Here is a 27,866-nt window from a genome sequence, read left to right as displayed (position 1 = left end):
GTTATTTTAGATTGGGAATTGTTTCTATATATTCACAGTGCACTCTTTCACACAAAATATTTCAAGGAAGACATCTTTTGTATGTTGAATTTCCACGCCATATTGGCCACAACAATCTCCTTGTACATTAATTGTTTTGTAGCAGCTCGGGGGGCACTCCTTGCTGTTTGGTCAAAAATATATTGACATTGTTTATTGTGGCTGTTGTACATTTTGTGATAACAGTAGGTGCTGTCACCACAAGGCATCCCATCCTGCATATAGAAATTGTCAGGGCATCACCTTGAACTTCCATTGTACCACACAGGAAGGTCACATTCACTGATATGTGCTCTACAGAGCATTCCAAGAGAAGCAGACTTACATTTTACATAGCAAGGTCCAAAAGCACAGTCTGCCCAAGGTTTCAGATCCCTTCTGCACTGACATTCTGATCCACAGTCACAACAATCTTCTTCACCTTCCACTACCTTGTTACCACATTGTTTCAATGGGATAATGTTTTGAGAAGCTGGTGTATTCATCAGACAGACTCCCTTGTGGTTAATGGGTTAAAATAACTTCCATAACTGCAGTTGCTAAAAGCACTGGTATTTGTATTATAGGCATTCATGATGCAATGTTTTTTCCTACATGAACAGAATTCCTCTGTATGAGACATACCAAGATTATGACCCCTGCAAAATGAAAGAAATCGATTTATCTTTGAGGAATTTATAAACTGCTAGCCCAAAATGACGGTAGCACATTCCTGAGATTCAGGCCAACTTAAATATATTAGGAAAATCCTTGCACACAAACAGATCCCCCAAATCAGGTGGCAGACGGGGATAAAGATGAATACTTTTCCATTCACTGACGCTGTCAAGAAGTTGACTCATGTGTTGTTCAACATTTATGAGATTCCCGTGGTTCCAAATCTCAATCCCAATTAAAGAAACATGAAGGCCTAGCCATAGGTAGATGGAATCTGTTACCTTGATCACATTTAATATATCTTCTGTTGCCTTTGAGACACTGTTATTTGAATAATTGAAACTGTAATTGTCCACCACCACAAGCACACTCCACAAAGGACCAGTGGGTCTACCAGCCATGGGAATGGCCGTTTTGTGGCATTGTGGCAGTTTTGAATTCTCTGCCTTGAACTCCAGCTTCTGACATATTTATTTCCTCTTCTAAGCTGCATTTCATGGGAATTGAACCTTGTTACTGTCTTATACAACTGGTGTTCAAATGTGGTAGAGTCCTTAAGGGCTCTGTTTCATAAGTGGGATCATTTATCAGTGGCATCCCTCGAAAGGCCCCCAAATACTGGACAACCAGGGAATTGGGAGCCCTTCCACATAACCATGAGAGTAGCAGTTATTCTGGATGAAGGGCTGCTTCTCATGGAAGCCGCCCTGCTCCGTGTAGGTAGGTGTCTGGAAACCAAGAGCTTCTTAGGCTGTAGACGAATGACGTGGGTGCAGCTGTCGGCCAGCCCGCAGGACACGTCGAAGGCTCCACGTGCGCTGGGGGCGTTGGAGGCCTTCCAGGGAAGCACCACGTGGGAGACCAAGTGCCAGTTGGGCTGGGTTTGCGAGGAGCCCGCGGGGGGCCTGGAGTACCTGGAGCCTGAGCCGCAGGAGGGCGCCCAGCTGCAGGCACCCGGCCCACACCGCTTTCCACGATGCGGCCTTTCGGAGAGCTTGGGTGCAGCTGTCAGCGGCGCTAGGAAGGTGGGTGTTGGAGACTTGAGTCTGAAACTCTGCTTCCGAGGCAAATCCTCTTCCAAGGCGGGAACCCAGCCTCCTGGGTTCGGCGGCCGCCGCCCCGCCCCCCCCAAAAAGGGCGGTTCCTCAGTGTTGGTTCGTCATAAGGAACTGGCGCCAGGGTTCCAGGGTCTGGAAGCTGGCCACAGAGAGGCTTAAGGGAAAAAGCAGAGTGAGAACAAGAGGGAACTGAGCAGGCAGCCACTCGGTTTGGAGGGGAGGAGTGAGAGGGTGGACAGTGGAGGAGAGACAGCAGCAAAAGGGTGCACTGGGGTGATGGGAATTCAATTCAGAAGAGAGAAATTTAGGGAATCTTAGCACTCTGGAACCAGAGGCTATGGAAATTGAGAGCCCAAGCCTGGTTCACTTCTTGGTGTCGGTCCTGAACAAAAAGGCAAAACTAAACTTTCATTAACTTGTTTCCACTGTGGGCTGATAAAAGTTTGCTAAAGCCAGCAGCTGGTTGTCCGTAAAAGCGATATACTGTAAGTGGGCTTCCGTGAGGAAGACTAAGAGGGTGTTGCTGCGTTTTTGCTAAACTCCTGCAGTAGATAGTGAAGTGTGTGTGTGTGTGTGTGTGTGTGTGAGTATGAGAGAGAGAGTTAGGGACTGCCAATACTTTAATACAGTATCATTTTTTCACCCGTTTAAATTTTTATTTTAATAAGACAGCTTTATTGCAGTTTATTTAATCTATAATAAACTGCACATACTTAAATTGTGTAACAAGCTAAATTTTGACATATGTGTACACCCCTGAAACCTTCACCATTATTTGCTTATCTGTTTTCCTGTTGATGAACATTTGGTTTGTTTCTAGTTTGAGGCTATTACAAATGAAGCTGCTGTGAGCCTTCATGTATAAATCTTTGTATGAACCTGATCTTTCTTTTCTCTTGGGTAAAAACTTGGGAGTGGATAAAGTATATGTTCACATCTTTTGCCTATTTCTTGAGGAGTTGTTTCTTTTCTTACTGAGTTTTGAGTTTTTTATGTATTTTGAATAGTCCTTTAGCAAATATATGTTTTGAAAATATTTTATCCCAATCTGTGGCTTGTCTCTTCATTCTCTTAATAAAATATTTTAAAGAGAAGTTTGTAGTTTTGATGAAGTTCAACTTATCAATTTGTTCTTTTATGGATTTTGCATTCTCTGCCATATCTGAGAAATCTTTTCTTAACCCTAGGCCCTAGGTTTAAAAGATTTCTCCTAAAAAGGAAAAAAAAAATTCTCCTCTGTTTACTTTTATAAGTTTTATAGTTTTCGGTTTTACATGTTGGACTGTGGTCTATTTTGGACTAATTTTTGTATGTGGTTCCAGGTATGAAAGTAAGTTCTTTTGTGTTCCATTCAGTTGTTCCAGCACTCTATGTAAAAAGACTATCCTTTCTCCAGTGATTTACCTTTGTACACTTGTCAAAAATCTGTTGCCAAATTTGTGTGGTTGTATTTCTAGTCTTTCTATTCTCTTCTATTGATCTGTCTATTGTTACACAAATAACCCACTGTTTTGAGACTGTAACTTTATCTGTCTTGAAATCAGAAAGTGGTAGTCCTCCAACTTTTTCTTCTTTTTCAAAGTGGATTGGCTATTCTAGATCTTTTGCATTTCTATTTGAATTTTAGAATCAATTTGTCAAATTCTACAAGTAAAACCTTCTGATTGATCATTCTGGGGAAAATTGACATCTTAATGATGTTAATTATTCAGATCAGTGAATAAGATCTCACCACTTATTTAGGTTGGTGTTAATTTCTCTCAGTGATGTTTATAGTTTTAAGTTACAGGTTTTCCACAGCTTTTGTCAGAATTATTGCTAAGTACTTAATTTTTTTTTTTTGCTGTGTAATAGTATTCTTTAAAAATTTTAATTTCCAGTTGTTCATTGCTAGTATATAAAAATAGAATTGACTGCTGCATATTCATCTTAAGTCCTTTGAGCTTGTTAAACTCATTAGTACCTTTTTTTATAGATTCCCTCAGGTTTCTACATAGACATCTATAAATGTCACCTATAAATAAAGACAATTTTAAATCTTCCTTTCTAATCTTGAATCCTTTTATTTCTCTTTCTTGCCTGATTGCACTGGCCAGAACCTCTTGTCTTGTTTCTGATTTTAGGGGGAAGGTATTCAATCTTTTACCATTAAAATCTACTATTAGCTGTAGATTCTTCCATAGATGCCCTTTATCATGTTGAAAAGTTCCCTTCTATTGACAGTTTTCTGGGAGTTATTATTAGGAGTGGTTGTTGGATTTTGTCAAATGATTTTTCTGATCTATTGATGTGATCAGATTGCTACTGGGCTTTCTCCGGATTCTTGGACAGCAATAGCATAGAAATGAATATCACTCCCAAAAGATTCTTAGGCAAGCAATACTTTTTATTGAAAGGATAGCTTGTACACAAGGGAGATGGTGAAAGAGTGCCAACTCCCCAAGGATGTTCAGGGAAAGGGTTTTAAAGGCAGTGTGAGGGCGGGGGCCACAGGGTGCCTGATCAGCTTGTGCTCAGTTCTCAGTTTGGTTGGCATCAAAGTGAAGTTTTGAGCGTCATCAGCGTTCTGGTTTCCGTCGGTCTGGGGTCCATGTGCTTGCAGTCAGCAGTTTTCATCGGGTGGGGGTCTGCTTCCTGAAGCAACAGCTTATGAGTGTGTGTCAGGCCTGTATCTCTAGCTTTTAGGGAGCTGGGAGTTCAGTGATTCTGCTGTCTGGTGGATTTATAGTTCCGCTTTTGTCCTTTGGAAACTGTACATACATCAGTGGGACAGAGATAATCTTTTGCTTCTGTGGGTCTCTAGTTGTTGTCTCAAAGACCCAAGCCTTCAGGAGCTTTGTTTTACTGGGCTTGTTAGGCCTGTTTGCTCCAGGCCGTTCCCTAGCTCCTTTTCCAAAACGGCTTTCTCAATGTGATTATTCATTTTAACTTTCTTAATATGGTAACATACATTGATTGATTTTCAGACCAACCCTATATCCATAGGATAAATTTTATTTGATCATGGTGTATTATCCTTTTTATATATTGTTTTTTTTAATAAATTTATTTATTTATTTATTCATGGCTGCGTCTTCGTTGGGTCTTCATTGGGTCTTCGTTGCTGCGTACGGGCTTTCTCTAGTTGCGACGAGCGGGGGCTATTCTTCGTTGTTGTGCGCGGGCTTCTCATTGCGGTGGCTTCTCTTGTTGCAGAGCACGGGCTCTAGGCACGCAGGCTTCAGTAGTAGTGGCACGTGGGCTCAATAGGTGTGGCTCGCGGGCTCTGAAGTGCAGGCTCAGTAGCTGTGGCACACGGGCTTAGTTGCTTCGCGGCGTGTGGGATCTTCCTGGACCAGGGCTCGAACCTGTGTCCCCTGCCTTGGCAGACAGATTCTCAACCACTGTGCCACCAGGGAAGCCCTGTATATTGTTGAATTCAGTTGCTAACATTTTGTTTAGGATTTCGCCATCTATGTTCATGAGGAACATTGATCTGAATTTTTGTATTAATGTATGTTTTAATCAGGGTAATGCTGGCTGCAAAGAGCTAGTTGGGACATATTTCCTTCTCTTCAGTTTTCTTGGAGAGTTTGTATAGAATTGTTCTCTCTTCTTTCTTATATTTTTGATAGTATTCATAAGTGAAATCAGTGTGGGCCTGGAGTTCTCTTTGTGGGAAAGTTTTAAATTACAGATTCAATTTCCTGAAAAGATACAGAGCTATTTAAGCCATCCATTTTCTCTTGCATTAATTTTCATAGTTTGTGTCTTTCAAGGAGTGTGTCCATTTCATCTCTAAGTTGTCTAATTTGTAGAAAGAAAGTTGTTCATATTACCTTTTATTATCCTTTCAATAACCATAGAATCTGTGACATCATCCTTCAACCATTCCTCATATTGGTAATTTTTGTCTTTCTTTCTCCTGATCAGTATGACTAGAGGTGGATGAATATTATTGGCTTTCTTAAAAAAAAAAATCTGCTTTTGTTTTTGTGTGCTTTTTTTTCTTTCTGTTTTTCTGTTTTCTATTTCATTAATTTTCATTCTGATCTTTATTACTTCATTTAATCTATTTGCTTTGGGTTTAATTTGCTGTTCTCTTTCTGGTTTCTTGAGGTGAAAGTTGAGATAATTGATTCGAGACCTTTATTATTTCTTTTCTTTTGTTGTTGAGATGTAATTGACATATAATACTGTATTAATTTTAGGTGTTCAACATAATGATATGTGTACATATTGTGAAATAATTACCACAAAAAGTTTAGTTAAGATCCTTCACCACACATAGTTACAGATTTTTTTCTTGTGATGAGAACTTTTGAGATCTACTCTCTTAGCAACTTCCAAATACACAATACAGTGTTGTTAACTATAGTCTCCATGCTGTATGTTATATCCCCAGGACTGTTTTATCTTATAATTGGAAGTTTGTATCTTTTGACCCCTTTTACCTATTTTACCCAACCCTCCACCCTTGCCTCTGGCAAATACCAATCTGTTCTCTGTATCAGTGGGTTTGGTTTCAGATTCTACATATAAGTGAGGTCCTGCAATATTTGTCTCTCTCTGTCTGACTTATCCTGGAATAAATCCCACTTGATCATGGTGTATGACATTTTTAATATATTGTTGAATTTGGTTTGCTAATATTTTATTGAGTATTTTTGCATCTATGTTCATTAGAGATATTGGCTTGTAGTTTTCTTTTCTTATAGTGTCCTTGTATGTTTTTGGTATTGGTAATGAGGGCCTTGTAAAATGAGTTTGGAAGTGTTCCTTCCTCTTCTATTTTTGGAAGACTTTGAGAAGAATTGGTATTAATTCTTCTTTAAATGTTTGGTAAAATTCACAGGTGAAAATATCTGGTCCTTGACTTTTCTTTGTTGAGAGGTTCTTTTTTCTTTTTTAACATCTTTATTGGCGTATAATTGTTTTACAATGTTGTGTTAGTTTCTGCTGTATAACATACTGAATCAGCTATATGCATACATATGTCCCCATATCCCCTCCCTCTTGCATCTCCCTCGCACTCTCCCTATCCCACCCTTCTAGGTGGTCACAAAGCACCGAGCTGATCTCCCTGTGCTATGCAGCTGCTTCCCACTAGCTATCTATTTTACATTTGTTAGTGTGTATATGTCAATGCTACTCTCTCACTTCGTCCCAGCTTACCCTTCCCCTTCCCCATGTCCTCAAGTCCATTCTCTACGTCTGTGTCTTTATTCCTGTCCTGCCCCTAGGTTCATCAGAACCATTGTTTTTTTTTAGATTCCCTATATATGTGTTAGCAAGTGGTATTTGTTTTTCTCTTTCTGACTTATTTCACTCTGTATGACAGACTATAGGTCCATCCACCTCACTATAAATAACTTAACTTCATTTCTTTTTATGGCTGAATAATATTCCACTGTATATATGTGCCACATCTTCTTTATCCATTCATCTGTCGATGGACACTTAGGTTGCTTCCATGTCCTGGCTATTGTAAATAGTGCTGCAGTGAACATTGTGGTACATGACTCTTTGAATTATGGTTTTCTCAGAGTATATGCCCAGTAGTGGGATAGCTGGGCCATATGGTAGTTCTACTTTTAGTTTTTTAAGGAACCTCCATACTGTTCTCCATAGTGGCTGTGTCAATTTACATTCCCACCAACAGTGCAAGAGGGTTCCCTTTTCTCCACACCCTCTCCAGCATTTATTGTTTGTAGATTTTTTGATGTTGGCCATCCTGACAGGTGTGAGGTGGTACCTCACTGTAGTTTTGATTTGCATTTCTCTAATTAGTGATGTTGAGCATCCTTTCATGTGTTTGTTGGCAATCTGTATATCTTCTTTGGAGAAATGTCTATTTAGTCTTCTGTCCATTTTTGGATTGCGTTGTTTGTTTTCTGATATTGAGCTGCATGAGCTGCTTGTATATTCTGGAGATTAATCCTTTGTCCATTCCTTCATCTGCAAATATTTTCTCCCATTCTGAGGGTTGTCTTTTCGTCTTGTTTATGTTTTCCTTTACTGTGCAAAAGCTTTTAAATTTCATTAGGTCCCATTTGTTTATTTTTGTTTTTATTTCATTTCTCTAAGAGGTGGGTCAAAAAGGATCTTGCTGTGATTTATATCATACTGTGTTCTGCCTATGTTTTCCTCTAAGAGTTTTATAGTGTCTGGCCTTATATTTAGGTCTTTAATCCATTTTGAGTTTATTTTTGCGTATGGTGTTAGGAAGTGTTCTAATTTCATTCTTTTACATGTAGCTGTCCAGTTTCCCCAGCACCACTTATTGAAGAGGCTGTCTTTTCTCCACTGTATATTCTTTTCTCCTTTATCAAAGGTAAGGTGACCATATGTGTGTGGGTTATCTCTGGGCTTTCTATCCTGTTCCATTGATCTATATTTCTGTTTTTACGCCAGTACCATACTGTCTTGATTATTGTAGCTTTGTAATATAGTCTGAAGTCAGGGAACCGGATTCCTCCAACTCCATTTTTCTTTCTCAAGATTGCTTTGGATATTCGGGGTCTTTTGTGTTTCCATACGAATTGTGAAATGTTTTGTTCTAGTTCTCTGAAAAATGCCATTAGTAGTTTGATAGGGATTGCACTGAATCTGTAGACTGCTTTGGGTAGTATAGTCATTTTTCAGAATGTTGATTCTTCCAATTCAAGAACATGGTATATCTCTCCATCTATTTGTATTATCTTTAATTTCTTTCATCAGTGTCTTATAGTTTTCTGCATACAGGTCTTTTGTCTCCTTACTTAGGTTTATTCCTAGGTATTTTATTCTTTTTTTTTGCAATGGTAAATGGGAGTGTTTCCTTAATTTCTCTTTCAGATTTTTCATCATTAGTGTATAGGAATGCAAGAGATTTCTGTGCATTAATTTTGTATCCTGCTACTCTATGAAATTCATTGATTAGCTCTAGTAGTTTTCTGGTAACATCTGTAGGATTCTCTATGTATAGTATCATGTCATCTGCAAACAGTGACAGTTTTACTTCTTCTTTTCTGATTTGGATTCCTTTTAGTTCTTTTTCTTCTCTGATTCCTGTGGGCAAAACTTCCAAAACTATGTTGAATTATAGTGGTGAGAGTGGGCAACCTTGTCTTCTCCCTGATCTTAGAGGAAATGGTTTCAGGTTGTAAACACTGAGAATGATGTTGGCTGTGGGTTTGTCATATATGATCTTTATTATGTTGAGATAGGTTCCCTCTATCCCTACTTTCTGGAGAGTTTTTTATCATAAATGGGTGTTGAATTTTGTTGAAAGCTTTTTCTGCATCTATTGAGATGATCATATGGTTTTTCTCCTTCAATTTGTTAATATGGTTTATCACATTGATTTGCGTATATTGAAGAATCCTTGCATTCCTGGGATAAACCCCGCTTGATCATGGTGTGTGATCCTTTTAATGTGCTGTTGGATTCTGTTTGCTAGTATGTTGTTGAAGATATTTGCATCTGTGTTCATCAGTGATATTGGCCTGTAGTTTTCTTTTTTTGTGACATCTTTGTCTCTTTTTGGTATCAGGGTGATGATGGCCTCGTAGAATGAGTTTGGGAGTGTTCCTCACTCTGCTACATTTTGGAAGAGTTTGAAAAGGATAGGTGTTAGCTCTTCCCTAAATTTTTGTTAGAATTCACCTGTGAAGCCATCTGGTCCTGTGCTTTTGTTTGTTGGAAGATTTTTAATCACAGTTTCAATTTCATTGCTTGTGATTGGTCTGTTCATATTTTCTATTTCTTCCTGGTTCAGTCTTGGAAGGTTATTCCTTTCTAAGAATTTGTCCATTTCTTCCAGGTTGTCCATTTTATTGGCATAGAGTTGCTTGTAGTAGTCTCTTAGGATGCTTTGTATTTCTGCGGAGTCTGTTGTAACTTCTCCTTTTTCATTTCTAATTTTATTGATTTGAGTCCTCTCCCTCTTTTTCTTGATGAGTTTATTAGGGAAGTTTTTGACTATAATGTCTTTGAATATTTTCTAAGACCATTTCTTTTTCTTTTCTTCTTCTGGGACCCCTAGAATTCAAATGTTGGTGCATTTAATGTTGTCCCAGAGGTCTCTGAGACTGTCCTCAGTTCTTTTCCTTCTTTTTTCTTTATTCTGCTTCCTGGCAGTTATTTCCACCATTTTATCTTCCAGCTCACTTATCCGTTATTCTGCCTCAGTTATTCTGCTATTGAGTCCTTCTAGAGTATTTTAAATTTCAGTTATTGTGTTGTTCATCACTGTTTGTTTGCTCTTTAGTTCTTCTAGATCCTTGTTAAATGTTTCTTGTATTTTCTCCATTCTGTTTCCAAGATTTTGGATCATCTTTACTATCATTACTCTGAATTCTTTTTCAGGTAGATTGCCTATTTCATCTTCATTTATTTGGTCTTGTAGGTTTTTACCTTGCTCCTTTGTCTATAATATATTTTTTTGTTGTTTCTTTTTTTTTTTTTTTGATGGGTGGGGCTGTATTCCTGTCTTACTGGTTGTTTGGCCTGAGGTGTCCAGCACGAGTTTTCAGGCAGTTGGGTAAAGCTGGGTCTTGGTGCTGAGATTAGGACCTCCAGGAGGCCTTACTCTGATTAATATTCCCTGGGTTTTGAGGTTCTCTGTTAGTCCAGCGGTTTGGACTCAGAACTCCCACTACAGGAGCTCTGGCCCGACCTCCAGCCTGGGAACCAATATCCTGCAAGCTGCATGGTGTGGAAAAAAAAAAAAGAGAGAGAGAGAGAAAGAAAAAAGGAGCAGTACAATATCTAAGAATAAAAAACAACATAAAATTCGAAAGATAAAAAATATATTAGGAAAAATAAAAATATAATTGAAACAACTGCAACAAGGTAAAATAAAACCACAACAGAAAAACGAAAAAGAGAAAGGGGGGGTGGGATGGGTGGGGGGAACAAGCCAAAAGGAGAGAACAGTAACAAAGTATAAAGAATAAAATAAAATTAGAAAACTAAAATATTTATCAGGAAAAATAAAAATATAAATGAATCAACAACAATGAATCAACAAGGTAAAACAGAACCCCAATCTAAAAGAGGAAAAAAGAAAAAAAAAAAAAAAAAAAAGAAAGCCTTGGCTATGGGGGCAGAGTTTAGGCGGGGGTGGAACTTAGGCTGGGGTGGGGTTTAGGGTGGGGTGGGACCTAGGTGGGTGGGGGGTGAGCGTGGGGCAGGGCCAAGGCTCAGGACCCATGCAGTCAGAAAAGGCCTTGGGGGCGGGACCTAGCCCGGGCGATGTTCAAGCATGGGGCGGGGCCTCTGCTTAAGACCTGTGCAGAAAGGGAGGCAGTCCTTCCAAAGGAGGGCCTCGGGTTTTGAGTTTCGGAGTTTGGAGATAAGGCCCTGGGTGAGTGTACGTGGGTGGGGTTTAAGGCCCAGCTCATTAGAGAGGGTGTCAGAGGGGGTCTCTGAGTGTAGAGGTAGGGCCCTGGGTGGGGGTGTAGGGGTGGGGCTTGGGCTCTGCACAGCAGGAGGGAGGCTCCAAGGGCAGAGTATTAGGCCCAGGAGCCCAGCAGGCTCCCCAGCGCCTAAGTGGTTGGGGAAAGCGCTGGCCACATTCCCTTCTGTTCCTCCACGCCCCACCCCACCGTCTCCCCCAGAGTTTCCCCCATCTCCACTGGACTCCTAATCATGGGTGGGTCCCTCTGGGTGTAGGAACTTCTCCCCTTCCCCAGCCATCCCTCAGGGGTGCCGGTCCCAGAGGTCTGGCCTTTACTTTTGCTCCCCCTTCCCTCCCTCCCACTCCCTCAGGACCCACGTGGCTGGAGGGGCCCTTGGTGGGCAGAGGATCAGGCCCAGGGTCTCAGCGGGCTCCCGGGGGCCCATGTGGGCAGGGGAAACCTGACCATGCTCCCTTTTGACCTTCTGTCCTCCCAATGGTCCCTCAGTTTCCCCCTTCGGCCGTGGGATCCCTTCCCCTCCCTCAGCTGCCCCTCAAGGGCGTCAGTCCCGTCCCATCTCCACTTCTGCTCCCCCTTCTCTCCCCCCATGCCCCACGTCCTACCCGGTCACTGGGGATTCCTCCCGTCCCCTTAGGTGTCCATGGTCCCCCACCGGTGCCTGGTAGCTGCCCTAGTTGTATGGAGACATGAATTTCGTGTCCTCCTAGTCCTCCATCTTGACTCCGCCCTCTGTTGAGAGGTTCTTGATTACTGATTCCATCTCCTTCCTAGTAATTAATCTGTCTACTTTTTCTATTTCTTCATGATTCAGTCTTAGTAGGTGGTAGATTGTATGTTTCTAGGAATTTATCCATTTTTTTCTAGGTTGTCCAGTTTGTTGGCATATATTTGTTCATACTGTTGTCTTATGATCCTTTGTATTTCCGTAGTATCAGTTGTAACATCTCCTCTTTCACTTCTAGTTTTATTTGGGTGCTGTTTCTCTTTTTCTTTATGAATCTAGCTAAAGGTTTCTTCTATTTTGTTTATCTTTTCAAAAAAATGAGCTCTTAGTTTTATTCATCTTTTCTATTATCTGTTTAGTCTCTATTTCATTTATTTCTACTCTGATCTTTGTTGTTTCCTTCCTTCTATGAACTTCGGGCTTAGTTTGTTCTTCATTTCCTATTTCTTTGAGGTGTAAAGGGTGGTTGTTATTTTAGATTTTTCTTGTTTCTTAATGTAGGCATTTATTGCCATGAACTTTCCTCTTAGAACTGCTTTTGCTGCATCCCATAAATTTTGGTGTGTTGTATTTCCATTTTCATTTCTCTCAAGATATTTTTTGATTTCTCTTTTGATTTCTGCTTTGACCCATTGGTTGTTATAGCATGTTGTTTAATCTCCACATATTTGTGAATTTTCCAGTTTTCTTTTTGTAATTGATTTCTAGTTTCATACCATGGTGGTTGGAAAAGATGCTTGATATGATTTCAATTTTCTTAAATTTATTAAGACTTGTTTTTGGCTCAACATGTGATCTATACTGGAGAATGTTCCCTGTGCACTCGAGAAGAATGTGTATTCTGCTGTTTTTGGAGAAATGTTCTATATATGTATGTTAATTCCATCAGATATCACGTGTAGTTTAAGTCTAATGTTTCCCTATTGATTTTGTGTCTGGATGATCTCGCCATTGATAAAAATGGGGTATTGAAGTCCCCTTCTATTATTGTATTGCTGTCTCCCTATTATTTCTTAATATAGGCATTTAATACTATAAATTTCCTTCTAAGTACTGCTCTAGTGGCATTCTGTATATTGTGATTTTTGTTTTTATTTTAATTTAAAATAGTATTTAATTTCCCTTGTTTTGTCATTGGAATTTTCGATAGATTGCATTTTTTTTTTTAGAGCAGTTTTAGGTTCACAGAAAAATTGAGTGGAAAGTACAGAGTTCTCACATACCCCACTCCCTTGGCTCCACAGAAGTGCAGTCTCCCTACCATCGACATCCCACACTTGAGTGTACATTTGTTATAATCAATGAACCTACATTGCTATGTCATTATTATCCAAAGTCTGTAGTTTACACTAGGGATCACTCTTGGTGTTATACATTCTTTGAGTTTGGACAAATGTATAATGACATATATTCAACATTTTATCATGCAGAATAGTTTCACTGCTGTAATAATCCTCTGTGCTCTGACTGTTCACCCTCCCTCTCCCTAACTCTGTGCAGCCACTGATGTTTTTTACTGTCTCCAAAGTTTTGCCTTTTCTAGAATGTCATATTGTTGAAGTCTTACAATATACAGCCTTTTCAGATTGGCTCCTTTGCTTAGTAATATGCATTTAAGTTCTCTTGTGTCTTTTCATATCTTGATAGTTTTTTTTATTTAAGCACTGAATAGTGTTTTGTTGTTTCAATGTACCACAGTTTATTTATCCACTCACCTACTGAAGGACACCTTGATCACCTCCAACTATTGGCAGTTTTGAATAAAGTTGCTATAAACATCTGTGTGAAGGTTTTGGTATGGACATAAGTTTTCACCTCATTTGGGCAGACACTAAAGAGCACAATTGCTGGATTGTATGGTAAGAGTATGTTCAGTTTTGTACATAACTACCAAACTGTCTTCCAAAGTGGCTGTACCATTTTGCATTCCCACTAGCAGTGGACTAGAGTACCTTTTGCTCTACTTCCCTGCCAGCATTTTGTGTTGTCAGTGTTTTGGATCTTGGCCACCCTAGTAAGTATGTAGTGGTATATTGTTGTTTTAATTCACTATTTCGTGGTGACATATGACGTGGAACGTCTTTTTATATGTTTACTTGTCATCTGTATATCTTCTTTGGTGAGATGTCTGTTCAAGCCTTTTGCCTATTGTTAAATTGGGTTATTTTCTTATTTTTGAATTTTAGTGGTCCTTTCTGTAATTTGCATAATATCCATTATCAGATATGTGTTTTGCAAATATTCTCACCCAGTCTGTGTCTCTTCTCATTTCTTAACAAGGTCTTTGCAGATCAGAAGTTTTTTTTTTCTTTTTAAAAATTTTTTTATTTATTTATTTTTGTACAGCAGGTTCTTATTAATTATCCATTTTATACATATTAGTGTATATATGTCAATCCCAATCTCCCAAGTCACACCCTCCCCCAGCTTTCCCCCCTTGGTGTCCATACATTTGTTCTCTACATCTGTGTCTCTATTTCTGCCTTGCAAACTAGTTCATCTGTACAATTTTTCTAGATTCCACATATATGTGTTAATATATGATATTTGTTTTTCTCTTTGTGACTTACTTCACTCTGTATGACAGTCTAGGTCCATTCACGTCTCTACAAATGACCCAATTTCGTTCCTTTTTATGGCTGAGTAATATTCCATTGTACATATGTACTACATCTTCTTCATCCATTTGTCTGTCTATGGGCATTTAGGTTGTTTCCATGTCCTGGCTATTTTAAATTGTGCTGCAATGAACATCGGGGTGCATGTGTCTTTTTGAATTATGGCTTTCTCTGGGTATATGCCCAGTAGTGGAATTGCTGGGTCATATGGTAATTCTACTTTTAGTTTTTTAAGGAACCTCCATACTGTTCTCCATAGTGGCTGTCTCAAATTACATTCCCACCAACAGTGTAGGAGGGTTCCCTTTTCTCTACACCCTCTCCAGCATTTGTTGTTTTTAGATTTTCTGATGATGCCCATTCTAACCATGTGAAGTGATACCTCATTGTAGTTTTGATTTGCATTTCTCTAATAATGAGTGATGTTGAGCAGCTTTTCATGTGCCTCTTGGCCATCTGTATGTCTTCTTTGGAGAATGCCTATTTAGGTCTTCTGCCCACTTTTTGATTGGGTTGTTTGTTTTTTTAGTATTGAGCTGCATGAGCCATTTATATATTTTGAAGGTTAATCCTTTGTCCGTTGATTCATTTGCAAATATTTTCTCCCATTCTGAGGGTTGTCTTTTTGTCTTGTTTATAGTATCCTTTGCTGTGCAAAAGCTTTTAAGTTTCATTAGGTCCCATTTGTTTATTTTGTTTTTATTTCCATTACTCTAGGAGGTGGGTCAAAAAAGATCTTACTGTGATTTATGTCAAAGAGTGTTCTTCCTATGTTTTCCTCTAAGAGTTTTTATAGTGTCTGGGCTTACATTTAGGTCTTTAATCCATTTTGAGTCTATTTTTGTGTATGGTGTTAGGGAGTGTTCTAATTTCATTCTTTTACATGTAGCTGTCCAGTTTTCCCAGCACCACTTATTGAAAAGACTTTCTTTTCTCCATTGTATATTCTTGCCTCCTTTGTCATAGATTAGTTGACCAAAGGTGCGTGGGTTTAACACTGGGCTTTCTATCCTGTTCCATTGATCTATATTTCTGTTTTTGTGCCAGTACCATATTGTCTTGATTACTGTAGCTTTGTAGTATAGTCTGAAGTCAGGGAGTCTGATTCCTCTAGCTCCGTTTTTTCCCCTCCATATTGCTTTGGCTATTTGGGGTCTTTTGTGTCTCCATACAAATTTAAAAATTTTTTGTTCTAGTTCTGTATAAAATGCCTTTGGTAATTTGATAGGGATTGCATTGAATCTGTAGTTTGCTTTGGGTAGTATAGTCATTTTCACAGTATTGATTCTGCCAATCCAAGAACATGGTATATCTCTCCATCTGTTTGTGTCATCGTTGATTTCTTTCATCAATGTCCTATAGTTTTCTGAGTAAAGGTTTTTTACCTCCCTAGGTAGATTTATTCCTAGGTATTTTATTCTTTTTGTTACAGTAGTGAATGGGATTGTTTCCTTAATTTCTCTTTCTGATCTTTCATTGTTTGTGTATAGGAATGCAAGAGATTTCTGTGCATTAATTTTGTATCCTGCAACCTAACCAAATTCACTGATTAGGTCTAGCAGTTTTCTGGTGGCATCTTTAAGATTTTCTATGTATAGTATCATGTCATCTGCAAACAGTGACAGTTTTACTTCTTTTCCAATTTGGATTCCTGTTTTTTCTTTTTCTTCTCTGATTGCCGTGGCTAGGATTTCCAGAACTATGTTGAATAATAGTGGTGAGAGTGGGCATCCTTGTCTTGTTCCTGATCTTAGAGGAAATGCTTTCAGTTTTTCACCATTGAGAATAATGTTTGCTGTTGGTTTGTCATATATGGCCTATTATGTTGAGGTAGGTTCCCTCTATGCCCATTTTTTGGAGAGCTTTTGTCATAAATTAGTTTTGAATTTTGTCAAAAGCTTTTTCTGCTTCAATTGAGATGATCATATAGTTTTATTCCTTAATTTGTTAATATGGTATATCACATTGATTGATTTGCATCTATTGAAGAATCCTTGCATTCCTGGGATAAATCCCACTTGATCATGGTGTATGATCATTTTAATGTGTTGTTGGATTCTGTTTGCTAGCATTTTGTTGAGGATTTTTGCATCTATGTTCATCAGTGATATTGCTTTGTAATTTTCTCTTTTTTGTGATGTCTTTTTCTGGTTTTGGTATCAGGGCGATGGTGGCCTCGTAGAACAAATTTCGGAGTGTTCCTTCCTCTGCAATTTTTTGGAAGAGTTTGAGAAGGATAGGTGTTAGCTCTTCTCTAAATGTTTGATAGAATTCGCCTGTGAAGTGATCTGGTCCTGGACTTTTGTTTGTTGGAAAATTTTAAATTACAGTTTCAATTTCATTGGCAGTGATAGGTCTGTTTTTATTTTCTAATTCTTCCTAGTTCAGTCTTGGAAAATTGTACCTTTCCAAGAATTTGTCCATTTCTTTGAGGCCATCAATTTTATTGGCATATAGTTACTTGTAGTAGTCTCTTATAATCCTTTGTATTTCTGTGGTGTCAGTTGTAATTTCTCCTTTTTCATTTCTAATTTTATTGATTTGTGTCCTCTCCCTGTTTTTTCTTGGTGAGTCTGGCTAAAGGTTTATCAATTTTGTTTATCTTCTCAAAGAACCAACTTTTAGTTTTATTGATCTTTGCTATTGTTTTCTTCATTTCTATTTCATTTATTTCTGCTCTGACCTTCATGATTTCTTTCCTTCTACTGACTTTGGGTTTTGTTTGTTTTTCTTTCTCTAGTTCCTTTAGGTATAAAGTTAGATTATTTATTTGAGGTTTTTCTTGTTTCTTGAGGTGAGACTGAATTGCTATAAACTTCCCTCTTAGAACTGCTTTTGCTTCATCCCATATGTTTTGGGTCATTGTGTTTTCACTGTCATTTGTTTTTATGTATTTTTTTACTTTGATTTCTTCAGTGAACTCTTAGTTATTTAGTAGCACACTGTTTAGCCTCCATGTGTTTGTGTTTTTTACAGTTTTTGTGTTTCTGTAATTGATTTCTAATCCCATAGTGTTGTGGTTGGAAAAGATGCTTGATATGATTTCAATTTTCTTAAATTTTCTGAGACTTGATTTGCAACCCAAGATGTGATCTATCCTGGAGAATGTTCTGTGTTCACTTTAGAAGAAAGTGTATTCTGCCACTTTTGGGTGGAATGTCCTGTAAATATCAATTAATCTAACTGGTCTATTGTGTCATTTAAAGATTGTGTTTCCTTATTAATTTTCTGTTTGGATGATCTGTCCATTGGTGTAAGTGGGGTGTTAAGTCCCCCACTATTACTGTGTTACTGTTGATTTCCCTTTTTATTTTTGTTAGCACTTGCTTTTTGTATTGAGGTGCTCCTATGTTGGGTGCATAAATATTTACAATTGTTATATCTTCTTGGATTGATCCCTTGATCATTATGTAGTGTCCTTCCTTATCTCTTGTAACAGTCTTTATTTTAAAGTCTATTTTATCTGATATGTGTATTGCTACTCCAGCTTTCTTTTGATTTCCATTTGCATGGAATATCTTTTTCCATCCCCTCATTTTCAGTCTGTATGTGTCCCTAGGTCTGAAATGGGTCTCTTGTAGACAACATATATATGGGTCTTGTTTTTGTCTCTATTCAGCCAGTCTGTGTCTTTTGTTTGGAGCATTGAATCCATTTACATTTTAGGTAATTATCGATATGTATGTTCCTATTACCATTTTTTTAATTATTTTGGGTTTGTTTTGGTAGGTCTTTTTCTTCTCCTGTGTTTCCTGCCTAGAGAAGTTCCTTTAACATTTGTTGTAAAGCTGGTTTGGTGGTGCTCAGTTCTCTTAGCTTTTGCTTGTCTATAAAGCTTTTGATTTCTCTGTCGAATCTGAATAAGATCCTTGCCAGGTAGTAATCTTGGTTGTAGGTTTTTCTCTTTCATCACTTTAAATATATCCTGCCACTCCCTTCTGGCCTGCAGAGTTTCTGCTGAAAAATCAGCTGATAACCTTATGGGGATTCCCTTTTATGTTATTTTTTGCTTTTCCCTTGCTGCTTTTAATATTTTTCCTTTGAATTTAATTTTTGTTATTTTGATTAATATTTGTCTTGGTGTGTTTCTCCTAGGGCTTTTCCTGTATGGGACTCTCTGCACTTCCTGGGCTTGGGTAGCTATTTCCTTTCCCATGTTACAGAAGTTTTTGACTATAATCTCTTTGAATATTTTCTAAGACGATTTCTTTTTCTCTTCTTCTTCTGGGACCTCTATCATTCGAATATAGGTGCGTTTAATGTTGTCCCAGAGGTCTCTGAGACAGTCTTTAATTCTTTTCATTCTTTTTTCTTTATTCTGCTCCTTGGCAGTTATTTCCACCATTCTATTTTCCAACTCACTATTTGTTCTTCTACCTCAGTTATTCTGCTATTGATTCCTTCTGGTGTATTTTTCATGTCAGTTATTGTGTTATTTATCTCTGTTTGTTTGTTCTTTAGTTCCTCTAGATCTTTGTTAAACATTTCTTGTATTTTCTCAATCCATGCCTCCATTCTATTTCTGAGATTTTGGATCATCTTTACTATCATTACTCTGAATTCTTTTTCAGGTAGGTTGCCTATTTCCTCTTCCTTTATTTGGTCTTGTAGGTTTTTACCTTTCTCCTTCATCTGTAACATATTTCTTTGTCATCTCATTTTTTTTGATGGGTGTTTTATATGTGTCAGTTAGGTTAACTTGATTAACTTGATTATATTTGCTTAAATCTTCTACTTCCTTATTCATTTTTTGGGGGTGGGGGGGTTGTTCTATCCATTGCTCACAGTGTGCTAATACTTACAAGTAGATTTTGAATTTTTCTCTTTCTCCTTTTTGTTTTGTCAGTGTTCGCTTTATGTATTTCAATGCTATTTGTTAAGTAGATACAAATTCCTCTTGAATTTTATCATATTAAATATATCTTTATCTCTGTAAGTGCTTCATCTTTTCTGCTACTAATATGGTTTGTTTCCTTTCTTTTGCCAATATAAATTAGTAAACTATTGTTATTAGTTTAGAGTACCTTTTCTTTCCTCTCAATTCAGACGTTGAACCTTTTTCTCTGGAGCACATTGAATTAGATTCTGATTTGCATTTAGAGCCAATAAGCGGCAGTAGGAGTATGTCTTGAGGATACTAGGCATCCCCTAGCAGGATAATTTTCCCAGCTGACATAATTACAGTGTCTCCAGCTAGAGGTGGTTAGACTTTTCAGACAGGAAATGTGTAGTCTCCCTCCCTGGTAAAGGAGAGTCAAGGATACTTGGGAGCATCTAGATACTCAGAACCAATCCAGTCCACCTGGAATTCCTCTTTTCAAGTGTCAAGGTTTTTTCCTGTCTCAATCAGATTTCCCACTACAGTCTTGGCAAATCTCTGTATTCAACTTACTCTGTGATTCTGTAACTCCACAGTTAAATTTTGATTTTCTTTGAAGTTGACCATGTGGCTAAAAGAGAGATATTTTGGGGGGGGGTGGTTGTCCACCAGTATCAGAAATCTGAGCTGAGAATTTAGAGCCTTGAACCTCATTTTGCAAAATCTCCATTAGAATTTAGTATAGCTATTCCACACCTCAGTCCTTGAGATACTTATAGGCATCATCACAGCCCTCCCTTGGTCCCCCACACACTTGCTTCAGTAGGGCACTTCATCACAATCAACGTGAGTAGTAATTTAATTAATTTTGATGTTACTATGTGCCGATTCCCCATTCAAAAGGAGTTCAGCATTGTGTTAAGGCCATGAACATACCCAAGCCAATCCCAGAGTCCCATTTTGTTTGTCTCTCTTGGCAACACTCTTGGTACCAAGTCCTGTATCTGTCAAGATCTAGTTCAGAAAAGAGAAACCCACCAAGAGCAATTACTATAGGGAATTCTTGAAAAGGTAATAGAGGACTGAAAAGGTAAAAAGGGAACACTGAGGTACACAGAAGTATGAGTTGCCAGAAGGAGTTCCTCCCCTACGGTTGGGGGAACAAAGGGAAGAGGTTGGGGTTATCATAACCTAGAAGCTGTCACAATGGGCCTCATATGTCTGGACCTGGAGTGTAGAAGATAGGGCATTACGAGCCCAGGTGATGTTGGTAATTTTGGAACTCAGAAAAGGGGTACTGTGGAGTTGATAGCTGTACCTACTATAAGGTAATGCTGAGCTGGTACTGGTTCCTTAAGGACTTGGAGAAAGGTCCTCTAAAACTCTGACTCAGATATTAGAGAGAAGGGGGGTGCTCTTTTATGGGGCTTGTATCAAGGAGCTTTGTGGTATAGCCAGGGAACAACTGAGAAAGAGACACTGGCTGGCTGGTGTGAGTTGCCCAGGGTACTGGAAGATGGCTCTGTACATCTGGTTTTCAGACTTCTGAGGAGGGGGCGCTGTCCCCTGGGTACCTTTGGTAGGGTTTGATAGAGCTGGTTCTGGGAATGTGGTGACCGACTCTCGCCACCAGAGCAAGATCCCATTGCAGGTGGTGGTCACTGAAAGTAACAGCAGGCAAACAGGTAGAGCCCCTTGTCCTTTCGTTTTGCCTTTTATCCTCCCTCTCATGCCCTTCTTGACAAAACTCTTCAGGAAGCCAGCTAGAAATGGGGAAATATAATGTGCAGATTCCCATCTCCAGCTACATAGACAAAGTATAAATTTTAGTTTTGGGGTTCAGAAAATAGTTGATAATCAGCATAAGATGTGTCAGCAGAATGCTGCTGTAGCTTCTGTGGTGACAGGTAATAGCAGGTGATACTGATCTGTGTGAAGCGCTCTGATGTTTTCTGTTGTTTTATTTAGTTGTGGCTCACTAAATTGATTTCATGACCCTGAATGGTTTGTGACCTAAGTTTTTGAAACACTGAATGAGCTGTGACTAAGAGTGTGTGGAGACAAGGTAAAATAGGGGTTTTGAGGAGTTTGAAATAGCTGCTGAAAATAGAAGAGTTAATTACTGATACAGTGGAAGATTCTTACACTGCTTGAAGTGCAGGTAATGCTAGAGAGGAAGGGCTTTGGTGTGACACCAGTTCACATAATTAATGGTAATGTGATGGTCCTTCAGGACTTGTCTTTGGAATAGTGCAATAGTGACAAAGACTGGTATGACTCAAAGATTCTTGGCAATGAAATTTTCTATTATTACCACATCATATTTCTGATGAAGCTTAATATAGGTTATTTTCCTCTTTATAATGCTTTAATAATCCTCTTCCAACTCACACATTTCCATCTTAATACCCCCAGATCTGTAGCAGATACCAAGGATATCATGAAGAGAGACATGGAAAGGAAATCTGGTCACTAGGATTTCACCTATATCAGAGATGCTTTCCCTAAGAGGTTTCATCTAGTATTCTTGGCTTCCAGTAGTCATCCATTAGTCTGGAAAAGTATCCAGGAGTGTACAGGTGTTTTTGACATCATAATGCTGAGGATATTTCTTACAGTCTTTACTACTGAACCCATTTGTATCCTTATTTAGAATATTAGGCCACCAATATGTGTTCAAATGTGTCTCCAAATTTTTTTTAAACTTTTGTTCTTAAATATTAAACAAATTATTGATACTTTTAAATTTTATTTATTTATTTATTTATTTATTTATTTATTTATTTATCTGTGTTGGGTCTTCGTTTCTGCTCATGGACTTTCTCTAGTTGCAGCGAGCAGGGGCTACTCTTTGTTGTGAGTGCGTGGGCTTCTCATTGCAGTGGCTTCTCTTGTTGTGAAGCACTGGCTCTAGGCACATAGGCTTCAGTAGTTGTGCTTCACAGGCTCAGTAGTTGTGGCTCGTGGGCTCTAGAGCACAGGCTCAGTAGTTGTGGTGCACGGGCTTAGTTGCTCCATGGCATGTGGGATCTTCCCAGACCAGGGATCAAACCCGTGTCCCCTGCATTGGCAGGCGGATTCTTAACCACTGCATCACCAGGGAAGCACAAATTATTGATACTTTTAACTGAAAATCAGAAAATGAGTGAAATTAGCTTTTACCTGAGGTAAAATTTATGTTTTTAGCAGGTATGAAGAAAGTCTATTCAAATTATGGTCTTTGAACATTTTAGTGAACTGATTCTAGTTTTAAATTCTTCAATCCAGCTTTCTCTAGAGAATTCAGCTAACTCACCAGCCATGTAAAATATAGAATGGAATCTATATTTACACAGCCAAGATGAGTCTCTTATGATTGAGAACATGATGCAGCTGGTCTGGGTGGAGAGAAGGCTGCTGCTTCCATGCTGTGATTGGAGGCAATGGGGCTGTTTGCCTTGTCCCCAAATAGCAGCCCCTTTCCCTATTACTCCGTCAGTATGGATGCCTTCCTTTGAATGTCCAGGAGTTTTCTGCATGTAAGAATGCATTATAAAGTAAAAATTTGTCTTGATTGGAGGGGTTCTTACAAAACTAATGAGTCCATTAAGTGAGGCTTAGTTTGACTGCTAACCTCAAACAGAAATGGGGGCTAGATAAGATGTCTGTAGAAGAGGAGAGATGGATCAAACTGTCTGAATAAAGGGATTAAAAAAATGGTGAGCTTTGGATGGGCCGTCTACATGCTTACTGAAGCTAGCAGAGTATCAGTAGATTTTTGGGTGGAGGAGAAATTGGGAGTCAGATGTCAATCTTTTTAATAGGGAAAATGTCATGCCAGTGTACATGTTTAGAGAGCAGTATATAATGAATCTTTATCAGGTTCAATAATTACCAACCTACGATGCATTTCCTTCATCTCTTTCCCTGTAAACCTGCTCTTCCCCCACCCCTTGCCCTTACTTATATATGAAACAATCTCAGGAATTTTATTGATTCAAGCCTTGTCCCAATTGAAATCACCTTCTTCTCTCTCTCCACCCCCCCACCCTCCCTGCCCCAACCACCCCATCCTAGCTCTTCTTTCTATTTTCACTTTCAGCACTGAAGCTCTGATGGTTCAACTCTTCCAAGACACAGATCCATAAAGGTCAGCCCTGCACCCTGAACAGCTCAGAGGGAGGAGCCAGACCAGTAGCGCCTGATGCCCTGCCCTCTTCTGCCCTAAACAGATGGCTCCATAATGGCAGTGGGTGAGGCCCTGGTGCACATCAGAGTCACTCTTCTGCTGCTCTCATTTGGAGTGTCTTTGTTCATTTCTGACCACTCTCAAGCCAGGGCCTCCCAGCACTTCTCCTCTCAAGAATTGGTGATCCCCTTGAAGGTGACTGGCAGGGGCAGAAATGCAAAGGCTCCAGGCTGGCTCTCCTACAGCCTGCGGTTTGGGGGCCAGAGACACATTGCCCACATGAGGGTCAAGAAGTTCTTGGTTTCCAGACACCTCCCAGTGTTCACCTACACAGACCAGCGTGCCCTCCGCCAGGATCAGCCTTTTGTTCCTGATGACTGCTACTATCATGGTTATGTGGAGGGGGTTCCCAAGTCCCTGGTTGCCCTCAGTACTTGTTCTGGAGGTTTTCGAGGAATACTACAGATAAATGATCTTGCTTATGAAATTGAACCAGTTAGGTTTTCTGCCACATTTGAACACCTGGTGTATAAGATAGACAATGATGATACACAGTTCCCACCTATGAGATGTGGGTTAACAGAAGAGGAAATAGCACGCCAGTTGGAGTCGCAAGAGTTGCATAATTTCACTCTGATGCAAAGTTCTTACACAGGCTGGTGGACCCACTTGCGTTTTCTTGAGTTGGTAGTGGTTGTGGACAATCTTCGATTCATTCACTCGGAAAGTAATGTGTCAGTAGTGCAGCGTGAAATACTTGATGTTGTCAATGTAATAGGTAGCTTGTATCACTCTTTGGAACTTGATGTAATTTTAACTGGGCTTGAAGTCTGGACTGAAGGAAACCCAGTTCCCATCGATAACATAGATAAGCTTTTGGAGGATTTTGCTGTTTGGAAGTATTTTAACCTTGATGCCCGACTGTCACATGATGCGGCCCATCTTTTCATAAAAAAATCATTTGGCATAAAGCTTGGACTTGCCTATGTTGGTGGAATATGCCAGCGTCCTTTTAATAGTGGAGTTAATGTTTTTGAAGACGAGAGTCTGTATGCTTTTGCAATTGTTGTGACCCATGAACTTGGTCATAATTTAGGTATGCAGCATGATACTGAATGGTGTGTGTGTGAACTTCAGTGGTGCATAATGTTTCCTGCCAGAGAGGTGACAAATAAATTCAGCAACTGCAGTTATGCCGAGTATTGGGACAATCTTATCAGTAATGGATTATGTCTTTACTCTCCTCCACATCCAGGGAATATCTTTAGGCTGAAGTATTGTGGGAACCTAGTGGTCGAAGAAGGAGAGGAGTGTGACTGTGGAACCATAGAACAGTGCATAAATGATCCCTGCTGTCTGTTGAATTGCACTCTGAAGCCTGGAGCTGCTTGTGCTTTCGGGCTTTGTTGTAAAGACTGCAAGGTCATGTCATCAGGGACTTTGTGCAGAAAACAGATCAGTGAATGTGACCTTCCGGAGTGGTGCAATGGGACATCCCATCAGTGCCCAGAAGATGTATATGTGCAGGATGGGATTCCCTGTAGTGATGGTGCCTACTGCTATCAAAAGAGCTGTAATAACCATGATGAACAGTGCAGGGAGATATTTGGCAAAGATGCAAGGAGTGCACCTCAGAGTTGCTACAAAGAAATCAACACCCAAGGAAATCGATTTGGTCACTGTGGTATCAAAGACACACAATACGTAAAATGTGCATCCCCTGATATCCTGTGTGGGAGAGTTCAGTGTGAAAATGTGGGAGTAATTCCTAATCTGATAGAACATTCCACAGTGCATCAGCTTCACTTCAATGACACCACTTGTTGGGGCACTGATTATCATATAGGGATGTCCATATCTGATATTGGTCAAGTGAAAGACGGCACAATGTGTGGTCCAGGAAAGATATGTATCCGCAACAAGTGTGTCAGTATGGTTCACGTGCCACAAGGCTGTCAGCCTGAGACCTGCCACATGAAGGGGATCTGCAATAATAAACAACAATGTCACTGCAATCCTGGATGGGCACCTCCCTACTGCGAACACCAAGGCAATGGAGGTAGTAATAGTAGTGGCCCACCTTTTAATCCCCAAGCAGAAGAGACAAGACTGAAGAAGGGAAACCAGCCATTATTGTGGTTTATTCCTTTGACTTGTTTATTTTTATGTTGCATCCTTGTGCTTTGTAAGAAACATAAAAAGAAGAAGGAGGCAGAAACGATGAAAGAAAAAGAGACTGAGGAGGAAGAAGGTGACTAAGGCTCCTGCTTCATTTTTTTTAAATCTCTGGTTTTTCTTTTAATAGTAGAGAAGCATTAGGGCATGTCTGTTTCAAGAAAAATTTAATGATCCCTCATGTCAGAATCATAAGCATTAATATTTCACTGAAGGATTCCTAGCATGTTCTTACTCTTCAGTGTGTTAAGCAATATTAAAAGTTCATTTTTTTTTTCCTGGAAGTCATCTCTTTATGTTTCTTGAGCAAAGGCATGGCAAAGTCACATTTTTAAGCTAATGTCTATCAGTTGTAAACCTCCTCCCACCTTTGTACTCTTAAAATGTCCAGGATGTGCCGCTACATACCCCATTGCTGTTTTGCCAGCTTTTTTCCAAGTAGCTGTGCCAAAAGGGGGCAGTAGAAGTAGCCTGGAATGATGGATGAAGGGAGAAGGGAGTTTACTTCCTTGTGTGCTAAAAGTTACTCTGTCATATTGGTAGCCACATTTGGCTTTGGATTGCAGTTTTGTTGACCCTGTTAGAACTAACCTCATTCTTCATTAGAGGTACCAGCACCAGATGACCACTGATACTTTCAGAGATCAGAGTTGCAGCTCTGGGGTTAGCAGTGTGGTCCTCCTCTGAGTTGCTGAAGCACCAGCATCAGCTAGTCACTTGCTCTCCTTAGAGGTCTTGGTGCCTGCTCTGCAGAGGACCTCCTTAAATCATCAGTACTTGAATGAACCCAACTTCTTTCCTTTGTTCCCTTGGCCCTAGGACGTCTAGGTGCTTTCAGTAGTTACTTCATTATGATAGTTTGAGTTCTCCAGTAGCAGACACTGAATTAGAGGTTAGAGAGAAAGGATGATGAAGTCAGTTGTGCAGATGAGAAATAGCCTTGGCCATTTCACATTTCAGCCTTGGCCAACCTGGCAGCAAGCTCTAGGATGAATATTGCCTGACAGACTAGTCTTGAATTGGTCCAAAATGGCCTGGTCTTCATACCCTCCCCTTGCTTATTCACTGGATGTGGGTGCCCTGGGAAGGGTAAGAGCTTGGCCATGCACCTCCCAGCAACTGAGACTGACCCCAAAGAGCTAACATCTGGAGGCTCTATGCTGATCATAATCCCAGCAGCTGGTCAGCAAGACTTTCCTGGGAGGAGGATGAAGGTGGCTCATTTGGAAATTCCACAGTCTGATCTTTGCATTGCTCTGATCAACTTTTCTTTATATGTTCTGGAAACAGCTCCTCCAGGATTCTGGCAGGCATCTATGCCTGTGGGGAACCATAGAAGAGAGAGGTTAGTGGGATGAAGCAGAGACCCTAGTACTGTGTTTGGTTCTGGAACTAAAGTTGATACTTACTGTCTCTCCACTATCTGTTCTAGTTTCCCTCATCTCTAGATAGCATTCTGATGACTTGGGTTGGATGTTAACCCTGTGTTATTACCCAGGCTCTTATCTTTAAAGCACCCGAGTGCCTGGTCACCATGTCTTTCTCAGGCTGGGATTGCTGAATCTATCCATTATAGTAGCAATAGAGCTAGAAAATACAAAGGGGCACCTAAGGAGATCACCTGGGTTCCACACATATGCCCTACCTCCTCTCGATGATTAGGCTCAGGTATGCCTGTCAAGACTGTGACACCTCTTCTTGCTACTGCAGGGACACAGGAAACCCCAAATGCCCAGGTGGGACTCTAGCTTTGTCCCACTGTGAAAGTGTGACCCATTTGGTGACCCTGCAGAGCCTAGAGTTGCAGGGGACAGGAGGCACATACCACCTCAGTGAGTCATAGGGAGTGATGGTAAGTGGTGCCACTTCTACTTCCAGCCCCTGGTTCCCACCCATGTAGAGGTCTCTGGTTTAGTGTGTACAACCCATCATGGAATGGAACTTGTATTAGGGTTCAGCAGAGAAACAGAACCAACAGGATATGGTGATTTATATATTTACCCTTTCCCCAGAAGAGGAAGTAAAGCCCTCAGGGATGTTTGTTCTTCTTGATATCCGGTAACTTAAATACTATGATGTGAAATTAATAATGAGATACTATGATATAAATTCAATATGCCTTATGCTACATGTTAAGGGAATAAGAGGAAATAACAAGGAAAAAAAAGGAAAGAAAACAAACAGGAAATATGAATGCAAATGTATTCAAATAAAAATAAGAACAT

General features: G+C 39.6%; 1 protein-coding gene across 1 annotated transcript; it reads left to right on the top strand.

Annotated features, from left to right (window-relative positions):
• The first annotated feature begins 1,977 nt into the window (after nt 1-1,977).
• LOC103020141 (disintegrin and metalloproteinase domain-containing protein 20-like) lies at nt 1,978-27,866 on the top strand. Its single transcript, XM_007184557.2, has 2 exons — nt 1,978-2,239; nt 23,380-27,866. The coding sequence occupies exon 2, from the start codon at nt 23,521-23,523 to the stop codon at nt 25,723-25,725; it is 2,205 nt and encodes a 734-aa protein (XP_007184619.2). The 5' UTR covers nt 1,978-2,239; nt 23,380-23,520; the 3' UTR covers nt 25,726-27,866.

This window comes from Balaenoptera acutorostrata, chromosome 3 (genome assembly GCF_949987535.1).
Source record: "Balaenoptera acutorostrata chromosome 3, mBalAcu1.1, whole genome shotgun sequence".
NCBI lineage: Eukaryota > Metazoa > Chordata > Mammalia > Artiodactyla > Balaenopteridae > Balaenoptera > Balaenoptera acutorostrata.
The sequence above is the reverse complement of the archived record's forward strand: the minus strand, read 5'-3'. Positions and strand labels throughout refer to the sequence as shown.